Source organism: Lactuca serriola, chromosome 6, assembly GCF_051521515.1.
Source record: "Lactuca serriola cultivar US96UC23 chromosome 6, Lser_US96UC23_V15, whole genome shotgun sequence".
Taxonomy (NCBI): domain Eukaryota; kingdom Viridiplantae; phylum Streptophyta; class Magnoliopsida; order Asterales; family Asteraceae; genus Lactuca; species Lactuca serriola.
In genome coordinates this window covers 82207408-82221042 of record NC_136413.1, presented here as the reverse complement: position 1 = coordinate 82221042, position 13635 = coordinate 82207408, and the positions used below count along the sequence as shown (strand labels likewise).

The 13635-nt window shown below is 32.4% G+C and overlaps 2 protein-coding genes across 3 annotated transcripts; both read right to left on the bottom strand.

The window, feature by feature from the left end:
- Window positions 1–972: 972 nt before the first annotated feature.
- Window positions 973–2859, bottom strand: LOC145059956 (uncharacterized). The gene has a single exon (XM_079007711.1). It carries the CDS (start codon window positions 2857–2859, stop codon window positions 973–975), a length of 1887 nt encoding a protein of 628 aa, XP_078863837.1.
- A 1190-nt stretch (window positions 2860–4049) lies between these two features.
- On the bottom strand, window positions 4050–8273 carry LOC145059363 (CMP-sialic acid transporter 3-like). Of its 2 annotated transcripts, none has more exons than XM_079007219.1 (15): window positions 7940–8273; window positions 7328–7550; window positions 6796–6912; window positions 6633–6689; window positions 6339–6416; window positions 6083–6127; window positions 5928–5987; window positions 5701–5823; window positions 5514–5591; window positions 5337–5406; window positions 5123–5230; window positions 4910–5043; window positions 4693–4809; window positions 4529–4591; window positions 4050–4453 (listed from the first exon to the last, which is right to left on the bottom strand). In XM_079007219.1, the coding sequence occupies exons 2-14, from the start codon at window positions 7496–7498 to the stop codon at window positions 4541–4543; spliced, it is 1209 nt and encodes a 402-aa protein (XP_078863345.1). In that variant the 5' UTR covers window positions 7499–7550; window positions 7940–8273; the 3' UTR covers window positions 4050–4453; window positions 4529–4540. The 2 variants fall into 2 exon arrangements, with proteins under 2 accessions (XP_078863345.1, XP_078863346.1); XM_079007220.1 differs by having other exon boundaries at window positions 4050–4438.
- Window positions 8274–13635: the final 5362 nt, after the last annotated feature.

Below are 13635 nucleotides of genomic sequence, written 5' to 3'. Positions count from 1 at the left end.
TGATAACTTCATTAAAAAGTACATAAATAGGGAATTAGGAGCCTGTATATACACACGTGATTGGATGCAAAAGTCAGGGGCAATTTGGTCAATTCTTTTCTGTTTTGATATTTAAGGGCATCCAAGTGCTCAATTTCCTAAATCATTACTTTATTCAAAAAAGTTGGTGTTTGATTCAAGTATGTTTGGTTTAGGACAATTAAAATAAAAAAAATTGGAATGATTCCCAAAAGTATAAGTAGTACCAAAACACAATTAAGCAATTACTAAAGAAGCTAATATACACAACATTTTGCAAATTTGTAATTTAGAAAGTTAGAGAAAAACCTGAGTGCAGTTTACTATTTGACAACAGATCTTCTCTTGTCTTTTGGCAATCTCAAAAGCTGAAAAACATATGCATTCTCCACCAAAACATAATTCTTCATAGCCTAACCAAAAAGAAGAGTAAGTATCATCATATAATATGGCATAACAAAAGTTCATATTATTATTTAAATATTACCTATAAATTGCACTTTCGAAAAAATGGGATGTATTGCCACTTTTGCCCCTGACACTGACATAAGTCCAAAATATATAGCAGACTGATTTGCTTCTTCTTTACATTTTTACTTGCAACTTTTCACATCATGTGATGTAAAATAATTACTATCAGTAAAAAAAAAAAAAAAAAACTAAAATTTACGTTTTTGTACATTGATAAGTTTCCATATAAGTGCCAGATGATCAATTCTTAACATGTTCTTTTATTTATGATTTGATCTCTCAAAGTAAAGTTCAATGCATATTACTAAAATAAATATTCATAAGCCAAATATTCAAGCAATGTACAAAAGATATCATATTATCAAACAAAGCACATTCTATTATCAATTTATCACCTCCAATCTACACAAGAAATCACCAAACTTTGTTCTATAAGAATGCATACTTTTATATAACCAAAAAAAAGAAGTACAAAATCTTACTTCATGAGGCAAGATTCCATTTTTTAAACCTGTTGACAAGCGATTCGATAGATTTTTGTATCCTGAAGCTTTCCATTTGTTCTACAGCTTGTGATGCTTGATGCAAGCTTTCAATCCCACGACCCAAACTAGCAATTGAAGGAGCTGAAGGAAGAGATTCAACAGCACATTCAATTCCATCACCATATACAAGCAAACTTGAACATGTAGCCACACTGCATCCAAATGTAGCCCAGGGAAGCACACCAATAGGGCGAACTCGTCTTTTTCTCATAATCTCATAAAAAGCTGTTCTCATTGCTGAAAGACTCGTCTTTTCAGCAGATGCTATCACACTGTGAACCACAGTTCTTATCTTCTCAGCAGAAGCAGCTGCTTTCATGGAAGATGTAGTGTTTACTCCAGAATTGAAGAAACTGGGAGCAATAACTTTTGAAGGACCAAGAATCTTGCTGATTGAAATGGAAACAAGCTTTTGGGTCTGTGTCATTATGAGTTTTAGAGATGCAGGAACTTTAAAGGTGACAACTTTTATAAAAGTTGATGCTGGGACAACTTTAGAAAGAGATGAAGCTCCTAACACTGCTGTTGCCCCTGCTCCTACTGCTACTACTGGTTTGTTTGTTAATCTTCTTTTTTTGTCATGATTTGTTGTTTCTCCATCTTTTGTTGACTCTGCAACAAGCTCTTCAATGGTGTCTTCGATTTCTTGAGGGACTTCTGTGTTCCAGTGTTTTCTTAAACCGGATAATGTGCTGGCATCCAAGATTGCCACTATGGAGTTGAAATTCTTTGTTTGACTACGAAGTGCATTTGCAAGAAGAGCGTGTGATTTTTCTTCATCTGGGAGAGTGGAAAAATCTGTTTTGGGTGTTTGATGGTTTCCTGTTTTGTTTATTGGCATTCTACCAGCATTGTTTAGAGCAATTCTTAAGCCCTCAACTGCAATTCGAAATGTGTATACTTCTGAGAGGAGTTTGGTGTCAATGCCCTCACCTTTGCTTACATCATGAAGCATCTTTTGTGCATAAGCTAGAGAACGTCCAATTGAGGGTATTTCAAGAAATATGTTGTGTAAATCTTGAAGTAAGGGGTATACAGAACGTGCATACTGTGGGGCCTCGTAATCGTCTTTTGGCTGAATGTTTATAGGACTTGGATTTTGATTAGGGTTTAATTGAAGTAAATGAGAGGATAATAACTTCAATGTTTGGGAACGAATGTGATCATCTGAAATGAGATATTTACTTGAACTTGATGGAATGATGGAGCCCATTTTTTGTGGCATCAAGTTACTAGGCTGTAAACCAAAACCTTGAAAATTATTACCTGATTCGACTTCACTTGAGGAATTGTTGTTATCCCTTTCCAATTGCACAAAAGGAGACTCAAGCAGCAGAAATGAAGAACCGACTTCTTCAGCTATTCTCTTTGCAGTTGAAAAATGGCCATTGAAGCCAACACCAAAGATCTCCTTCAAGACCAAATTCCCAGCCACATTTTCATATGTATCTTTACCAATCTTATGAAGAAAACACCTCTTAAGTACTTCCAATGAAGAAGTGGGAATCGGATGCTCATTATCACCATCACTTAACAACTGAACATCCTCAAAGTCAATCTCGTTGACTTGAGCCACAACTGCTCCTGGCTTAACACATCTAACAAGGCGTTCAACATCTATGGCTGATCTTTCAGATAGATTCTGAACACAGAGTATATATATCACTGCCTCTGATTCTGGTTCCCGAATCGCAAACACAAACCGTTTTGTCTCATCGGGTAACTCCAGTCCCTTCACTAACCGATCAGATAACCGCAAATCATCGTTTCTGAACGTTGCAAACGGCCATAAACTTTGAACGTAATACAAAACGGCCGTGGCCATCATCTAACATAAGAGATATATAAAATCATGCCCTTCGATTTCGATTAGCCTGTTTTTTCATCACTCCTCTATGCGTTACACAAGTCGAATCAAATTCCACAAAGCCAATCAGTAATTACCGAAAAGGGATTTGAAAAGATCACATAAAGAGCGCATATGAACACAGACAATCATACAAAGAGAGCGTATACGAACAGAAATGCGAAAACATTAACGAATTCACAGAGGAAGTTAGCACCTGATGCGTATCGATCGGGAAACAGAAGTTAGGGTTTATGACTTTTATGAGCGGAAGTAATGTTCATGGAAAAACACCAGAAACAACCATTTTGCTTCATCAGACAAAGAAAAAAGATAATTATTAAAAAATAACAAATTGGATTATTATACGTCATGAATATAAATATATTATTTTTATAGTAAGTTTCTCAGAATTTGGTTCTTGATAGAAAATTCAAATTCAAATATTTTTATTTTCTGTTAGGTGAATTACATAAAATATCCAAAGGTTTTATATTTTTTGTTCGAATTTAAACTTTTCTTTTTTTTAACATCTTTTCTATTTGGCAAATTGTGTGGGTTTTTGTTTTAAGTTTAAACATAGGTGGTATTGTATGAATTATGATTTGATGATTATGATAGATGATGAAATTATATTTTATGAAAGTACATGTTACTACAAATATATTAGGTTAATCACGTACATGTTAACGCGATGAAATAACTTTGTATAATCCACACACTTACAAGGTTTTTTCGAAGTTCACCACACATGTACTATGCATGTTTTTTACAAATCTGTTATCTTAACTTTTTTACATATTCATTTTCATGCATGTAGAGTTGTAAAAACATCTAAAAATCCTCTTTTGTATATTCATTTTCACAAACCAAAAGTGCACTCTTATATATAACAAAACCTAATTCTACTGTAAATAATATCTCGCATATTCTACATACACAAACTTTCGTTAACATCGCACAGGGTGCTACCTCTGGTAATTTAACATATTAGAAAAATTCATAAAGAAGTATATGTTTGTAAACTTTAGATAAGAAAAGTTAACTCTAAATAAGATACATCTATTTTAATCTTGTTCTCAATCAAAAACTTGTTGTAGAAACGATGATTTGTTCATAACAAAAGCCAAAACCAACAATCCAAAAAAAAAAAAAGGAAAGATGTAAAAGACATTTAAGTTCATATATGTTGATAAAACAAAACTCAAAAACGAATTTGAGGAGATTACAAGTAATAATAATGCTCTTGAAGCCAAATATTACAAGGAATAAAACACATCAAAAATTCTCCTAGATTTACACTTGCACACAACCAAAAAAGTGGTGAATTTGAATGTTGGATGAGTGGTCTTTCTCTAAGGTAAAGGTAAAGGTAAAAACAATACACAAATAAAAATTCCCGATTTTTTTATCTTCTTAACATGTTGTTTGTATACAATGATATTAAAGTTCTATCTAAACTTGAGTATACTTTTTCAACCATATCCACAATCATCATCATCATCATTGTAAAGTATCATTTTCTTTTCCTTCTTCTTCACCTGGGTCCCACAAAACACTTCAAAGAAGAAACCTGCATGATGTCAAAATGTTTTTTCCTTGTATTTTATAACTAATTAATTAATACAAAATTTATTCAGAAACTTACTTTGTTGCCAATTCAAGTAGGAAGGAGAGGCCTTCTTTCATCAGCTTCTACATGATGAGTAGCCTGAAAAGTAGAAAGAAACACAAAATAACACGTGTCTTATTGCCTACAATATAATAATATTAACCTTTTAAAAATTAAAAAATATATAAAAATCATTTTACCTCTTCGTTAGCACCTGCTGCAATATTTACGAAAGCGTCCCTATGATTGCTTTGAACTGGCTCCAACTCCAATACTCCATTTTCATCTTCCTTAACTTTAGCAAGAGGTGAAAAGAACTGGAGAAAAAAAGAAGCAGCCAAGGGTAAAAATGACATTACAAGTTATATATGTAATGTAATTATTAGTGGAAAAAAACTGTTGAATCCATATATATACCTGATGCATTGAGATGAAAACAATGGAAATTCCAAGCATAAAATTTATAGTAAGAGTGTGACCAAATAAAGCTGCAGATGCAAAGCCAGTGAAGATTGTAGCAACTGTTGATGAATACTTTTTCAAAATTGTGTCTGCATGTCATAAACAAGAGATATTAAAATATAATTTTAAAAATAAAATAAAATTTAACTATGGTTGTAATCATCTTACCAGCATATTTGAAGAAAAAAGAGGATAAAATTCCTTGAGCTGCATTGTTCACGATTAAAAGCATCGTAGCTTTTGAATGTCCTTGTAAAATATCAAAGCTTTCAGGACCTGAAAAACATAATCACATGGAAATAAGGGTTTTCTGTGAATGATTAACATAATTTAAAAAAAAAAGTAAAAGGGTAAAATGGTCAGGGGAGTAACTAGTAAGTACCTTTAATAATGACAGTTCCAAGGATGCCTAGGAAGTTGAAAATAGCACCATATCCGTATAAAAACAAATTCTGAAAATTTATAGTAAAAGGGTAAAATGGTCAGAAGAGAAACAAAAAAAAAAGATTGATTCTTGTTGTGTTTTAGTTTTGATGGAATATTAAAAATTTAAAATCACCTGCATGTAGATGCTAGTGTCGTATTGACTCTTGAGTGCATATTCATTGAAGACTGAAGCCATAGATGGAACAGTTACCTTGTATATTGAAGTCATTGAGAGTTAGTTTATTATATTTATTTGATTTAATAAACTCTATTATTGAGAAATAAAATGTATTATAAGAAAGAAAAAAAAAACAACTTACAAAGATAAATGTATAGACATATGCCCCCATTGCAACTGGAAGACCCATTGCAGTAGAGCCCTCAGGTAAAGAACGCATTTGATTTATGCTGATTCCAATAAGCAACAAAGCAAGAGCCTCCCACTGAAATAAATATAAAAACCAAATGGGATATACATTTTTAAATTAAATAAGGTTTATGATCAAAAAACACAAAGAACAAATAATTTTGGAACCTCATAACAAACCTGAATTATTGAAAATTTACGCTTCATCACCATTTTTAAGAGAACTGCAATTACCAAGACCTGTAAATTTCAGATGATATTAGGGTTCAACAATGTGTGTATCAAAAATATGTTCTGAATAAGATATATTAAGAACAATGAGACATATAAATTACCTTCAAATTGCTTAGCATCTTTACAGTTGCAGGATTAAAATAAAGCTGCACAAAATTTATCAAGGTCAGATAACTCTATAACTTAATTAAAATCATGAGATTCTTAGAAAAGATTGTGTCGTTCAATATAAATTTTATAAATAAAAATGGGTTATATATAAAATATTACACTTCCTAATCCATTCCATGATGAAATGAGATAAAGAAAACACACCAGGGGCTAAAAGGAATCAAGAAAATATAAATTATAAATCACCTGCATTGTGAACTTTAGGTAGTTATTAATAGCATAGAGGAATGCTGGAACAGCAAGAAGCACATTGTTGCGAGCTGCCTGCAGAAAAACCATGCCAGACATGAAGATATGAGCTTTGTTGATGCTTTATCAAAAATGAATTTATTCCATAGGTTATAAGATATAGCTACAGCATAAAGTAGAATTTGGAATCATTAAGAATACAATTGAGTATTTTGTGGAGCATATGTTGTTGGAAGAAGCCTAACCATGGCATAATATGTTGACTCAAAACTGAAAATTTGGCAACATTACCTGTACAAAGCTGGATACAGAAAGAAGTGGCTTCTCTCCAATCTTCTGATTTCTAGCCTGAAAATTAACAAAGAATTTAGCAATTTGTAAGGAATACTTTTAGCAGTGAAGAAAGTGCTATACTAAGTTTAGAACTTAAAAATCAATTAAGATTAGAACATACCTGAATTAGAAGCATGACAAGTGCAAAGACAACCTTTGCAACTTCTGTCAGAAAGTTAACACTGATGGGGCTAAAATTGAACTTCCCATCAACTTTGGACATGTACACCAAAATCGGCTGTAAAAGATGATGAATTTAGTGAGCTATTGATAACTTATGTAACATGGAAACACTACACTACTAACTATACTTAAATATTATCCAGTCAATGATGCATGGAGTTTGAAGAGTTGTTTATGTTATTTGAAAGATATGTACTATAAATAGATATACAAAACATGTTCTTTATCTTGTCTTCGGGGATAATGAGGAGAAAAAGATTATATTATACCATCAACCTCCTTCTCAACATAGCTGGAATCTATGTTCCACTGTTAGGAATTAAGGAATAATCTAAAAAAGATATAAATCCAAAGTTTACAAAAGGTGCCACAAGTTTCTCTTAAAGAAAACTACAGTATATGAACAGAAAACATATGTAATCTCTCTAGCTTTGTGAGGGATATCAGTATATCACTGCTAAAGAAATTACCTGTAAGCCAACTAACATGCAGTCACCAACAACCAAGAGAACATTGAGTGCACGATGCTTTTTTGAAAGCTTGCTTCGATGTCGATCATAAGCTCGTGAGACTGTCTTTGCGGATGGATTCACCAACTTAGAATGACAGACACTGCATTCTATCATGCCTTGTTTCATCATCCAAATTCCAAAGCCTCCCTCGCTCACTTTCTCCTTCCTCCAAATGTCAGGACTAACATGAAAAAATCAAAGACCAACACAAATCAGCATTCATCACCCAGCTATAAACAGCATTAATAAATAATCCAGAAGACAAATTCATGATTAGATACAATAAATCGCATGTCATGTAACTGTTTGAACATCCAAAAACATTTCAATTATCACGGCATGATTAAGAAACTCCAATAACAACTTTCACAAGGTAAATAAAGTTTATATTAAGCCTCAATTGAATCAGATCTTTGCTTATCAAGATAATCCATTTCATAAAACTATGTCCATAACAAAAACAAATATGAATTGTGCTTCGTCGAGCTCAGATCTTGTCACTTCGATATCAAAATCGAGCTTCTTCCCATGATGAATCAAGTGCAAGTAAACGACAAGATTAAGACTGACCTGAATTATATGATCTGAGAAAACAAGATATTATAGATTAGGCTTAGATCTGATGGTGTCGCCACCGGAATTCAACTGGCAGCGGTTGAATCAATGCAATGAGGTGCGAAATAAACCCTAGAAGATGCGAGATGTTACAGAATTGAGTTCCCGCGATTCTGTCGATGCGAAGAATATGCTGAGAAATGGAATGGAGAGTTTGTTGTACAAATCGAATCGATCTGAATTGAATTATTTTGCTTTAGAATTACACCACCGTGGTTGACGCTTTGCTGTGATCTGTGGAAAGCTCACCGACATTTGCTCATTAAATGATAAATTTTGACGGTACGAGTCAAATCATTGTCTTGCTTCTTATTTACATGTATTTTGGATGTATAATAATAGGACAATTATTTATTTGTAAATTTTCATTATTTAAAAGAAACAGTAAACTGGGAATGGTTCCCTGGTACTTTATTATTTTCTTTTTTGTTATGATCTAAACTATAAAAAAATTTAGCACCCTATTTTTATTTTTATAGAACGGCTAACACATACGATTCACTATCATACTTCTAAAAATGCAATATGAGGTTTTGAAGATGAAGGTTGTAGGAATTTGATCGACACAAGTGGCTTTGGAACACCGGTGATTGTCGTATCATCATCTGCAAACATTATCTCCACACTTGCACCATCTTCTTCATCGATTGGAGGATCCTCTGAAACTTTGGTTGGTTCAAGCACATTTCCTTGAGGTTTTTCTGCATCATGAGGTGGATCATCCGAAATAAACAGTTGGTCGGGAATGTCACCTTTAGCTTTGACTTTCTGAGGAGGCTCATCTGAAATAGGAGTTTGTTCGGGAGCATTTACACTTGGTTTCTTGATTGCATCGGCCGATGTATCATCCAAGGGCTTGGGAACATTATCGGAGGTCTGAACTGCGAACTTCTGGTTTGCATCGTCAAAAATGGAGTCAACATCACCGCTCAAAATTTTGAAGTCTCTCGGAAATTTGCAGTTGCGCGAAGCCTCTTTCCAAGAAGAAAATTTGTGATGTCGACTATAGATTTTTCCGGATAAAGAGATTGAAGCCTATGAACAAGAGAATCCCAAGAAACATTAGTACTACCCGAGCACCCATTAACCGTGGAGGATATCGGTTCGGTTGTGACATCCGTCAAAGGGTACTTCAGACGAATAGGTAGGAGGGGTAGGTAGTGACCCAGAGTCAGGTCGGACACCGATCTATGATTCCTTTTGAGAGGAACCATCAGTTTTGGATCTCTTTGTGGCCTTAACTTTTGAAGGGGAATGAGATCCCTTCTTGACTTTCATTTTGATTTTACTACTTGAAGTTTCGAGCTTCTTCTCTTCCGATGGATGAACATTCGAGGTCTGGGTAGGAATTGGTGGGACAACCATTAAACCTTGAGATGTTGAGATTTGAAAAGTGCATCAGAAGGAAGCGTATATATGTAACGTCCCATTTTCACAACCAAAAAATTTTCATTTTTATTAAGGTAAATTCCTATAATTGTAAATTTGTGTTAATCAGAGTAATATAATAGACGCAGAATCCTCAATGTTGTTGATGAGTGTGTGCAGTCACACATTCACCTTCTCACAATCATTGATGGTACTTGGTACTTGAAAACATAAACAGTTGGGTAAGCACAACGCTTAGTGAGTTCTCCCCAAAATACCCCATACAACAACACATATACAATTTATGCATACTGGTATCTTGCCCTACTGCACACATCAGGATTGCCTCAACCTCGTCAACCACGATATGTCGACATATAAACAAACAAGTAATCAAGTAGGCATATAAGTACATGAAACTACCAATCTACCTGACATACATATCACTACTGCCTACAAGGCCCCTCACAACACATTGCTCTGCTACCGCATATCTCCAAGGAAGGCATAACCATATGTAACCATAGGTGAGATAGACACCCGAACTGATGATCTTACTCTAGAGCTACAACCAAACAAGGAACAGGCAAGACATTCTAAATTAAGAGTTCTCAGACTATCTTACGTGACTACATACAACCTCTAGGGCATCCTTCTAGACAATAACCAGCCTACTGGTACTCTAACCAGCATATCACTACTTCTACATCCTACTGATGCGTAATTATTATACCTACTAGTTTTACCAACTATCTTACATATTATTACGACTTAAGGCAGTGGACCTATTCGCAAATAATATAGCACTAACAGTCGGGTATCGAACACAGGGAACGTGTTTAATTACTAATTTAGTTACTAAAACTTAATTTAAGAAAAACAAAAGTTATATTGGTTTTTATTTGATTTTACAAGTTCAGACAAACTTAATCACCTAATAATCAAATTCAATCAATGATTAAAACACTTTTGTCTAGGTTGAATCCACTTCTCCTCAATGGTTAGCTACTAATTATGGATAATTCATGTTGGGTACCGATATTTGTATTATTAGTAATTTAAGTCCAAATATACTAATGTTTAACTAATTCATGTAGAACTACGTATGGTCACATATAATTTAACACATAATCAATTATGAATTATGAATGAAGCTATGTAAGATTGATAAACAAACACAATTATAGTTACAATATATGTTCTCCAGCACAACCAAATTTAATAATTTTAATTACTTATCTAAGATTGGTTCGATCCTAGCTCTAGTAATCTAATGGTCACTAAATTACTAGATGTCAAGTTCATGCAATTTAATAGTCACTAAGTTACACAGAACATGAATTCAAGAAATTTAAGTATCAAATATTACCATGCTAGGTATTAACAATCAAACACAAACATTTAACCAACTAGTAAGATCCATAACTAATAAACCAACCCATGAGTTGAAGCTTCATCTAGATAAACAGAAGCAGCTAGATTCAACTACTCATGGTTGGTTTCAAACACACAAATTCAATGATTAAAAACATAGTCAATTGTACCAATTTAAAAGTGAAAGTTATGATCTACTTATTCTTCTTCCTTAGGTGCTAGAACTTGAATTCTCTGGCTTGTTTTTCTTCAGAAATCGTTTTCTAAAACCTCCAAATCTCTAGAGCATCCCTCAAAATTGTAAGCGCCAAGGATATATATAGTTTTATGGAAATTACCCTACTCACGTCGTGAGCTCAGTTATAATCCGTATCGAACATGGATTATGGCCTCCGGATGTTTATCTTCTAGAAAGTTATCACTCGCGTCGTGAGATACGATTCCTCGCGCCGTGATGTCGTTTTTTGGCTGAAAAATTCATCTGTTAAGATCCAATCCTCCTAAGTTCTGATCCTTATCGCTTTTGGTCCTTATTCCTCAAGATTGCTCATTTTGGCTGCACATTACAGTTAAATCTTATAAGTACCATATATCTTTGCAAATAACCAAAATATGGCAATATCACCTACCGCACAAGGATATATATATATATATATATATATATATATACACACACACACACACATACATACTAGGTGAATGCCCGCGCGTTGCGTATAAACACCTATAAAGTTGAAATCTTTACAAATATATGTTTTTTTAAATATAATAATAAGGTTGTTGTTAAATTTGATATAATAATTCGTATACTAAATTGATATAATATATTGATTATTTTGAATTGTATGATAATATATACATTTATTATAATTGTATAATCTCAACCATTTGAATGACTTCTACCCGCGAGTTACTAATAAATAAAATTAAATATAATATATGGCTTAATGTTATTTATAGTTTTTTTATTGTTAATTAATTTTTTAAAGTTTATTTTTTTAACGTTTTAATTTCTATCATTATAATTATTTAAAACATAAGACATTGTTTTTTTATTTTAAAGGTAACAATATAATCATTTATATAGAATTACTTTTGACTATTGTTATTGTAAGTTATTTTAACCTACTTATTTGAAAACTTTTAACGATTATACAAATATATTTAGGAAATATTTTAATTAAATTGATATTATAATTTAGTTTTTGCATTTAACACTACAATTGATTACTTTTAACTATTCACAAAATATTCATTGGGTTTTTTAAGTGGAACTGAAATTTATATTTAAGTTGACACTATAATGTTATATTTAAATTAACAGTTTGAAAACTTTTAATGATTATACAAATATTTTATGTTATTTTGTTTTTATTAACTATTGTGTGCCAAAATGCACAGACCTGGACCAACGGATGGAAATTAATCAATGGAAATGATTTGAGGGTGTATGATAGTACAATGGAATAACATGTACCATATAATCACATAAATTTTAGCAAAAAGGCATTTTGGACAATTAACTATATTTATAAAAGGAAATTTTCGGATTTTTAGGGATAATAAATTCTCCTAATTTTAAAAATTGGTTTTTTTCTAATTAATTCAATTTTAATTCTAAAGTAATTTTTAAAATAACCGATTTTATTCTGTCAGAATATTTTTTTGTTAGAATGAGGTTCTTACATAATTTTATTCTATTAGAATATTATTGAAGAATAACAAAATTCTTGAATCCGAGGTTGAAAAATAACAACATTCTAATATATTTTTGTACATCCGAACTTAAATACAAATTCATGCATATTCTTACAAACTAAAAGTCTTATACCTTTTAATATAATTGTACATATTCTAAAAGAATATCAACAAAAAATGAATAAAATTCTTAAAAAATAACAACATTCTTAAATTGTGAGTATGATCAAACTTTATTCATTCTTCAAGTTATTCTTATTAGGTCTTTAATGCATTCTTCCAGCCATTCATATCACAAATACAATAAAAAATAATAATGGTTAAAAACATGTTAATTGCAATTAACTATCACTTAATATATTCTGGTAGAATAAATAGAATATGACAGAATACATAGAATATATTATGGCTGAAATACATAGATTTTATTTTGGCATAATACATTCTGAAAGAATATATAGAATACATTCAAGCCATTCCTATCACAAATGCAAAAAAAAACATCAAAATCCAACAATAAACACTAATTCATTCTGAAAGACTACAAACATTCTGAAAGAATGGATTTATATAAATAAATTCTGACAGAATACACACCAATCCGTTCACACCTCATACTCAGCTTTCACATCATAACAGACTAACTTCTTCTAAAAAACAACACCAATTGGGTTTTTTTATACATTGCAAGAGAGAAAAAGTAAAAAACAGACACTAATGGTATCCTACTGAGAATTAGTCAATTACCGGGAATTTAGCTTGAAACATCTCTTATGTATTCTATCAAACACCTTCTGTGCATTATCAAATGCTTCTGTGTAAAAGAAAAACCACCAACAAAGGAGAAGCTCAATACACACATACAGGGTAAAAGGAACCAACAACAAAAACCATACCACAACTCCAAGAAAAACCCACCACACTACCACTAAGCAGCAACAAACAATTGCACACAAGCCAAAGAACCAGCAACACAAAAAAACACCACGGGTAAAAGGGTCAACCATTCCAGATAACAATAATCGCAGAGGAGCCCCAGCAAAACAAAAGTAGTCAGTTACAAATCGAGCCAATCAAAACTCAAACTTAGGGAAACTCCATGAAACATAAATACATAGGAATAATTTTATAGAAACAACCACATAAATGTGACCTGATGTGGAATAAAGAAAAGAAACAATAAAAAACAATCAAATTTATTGACAAGCTAA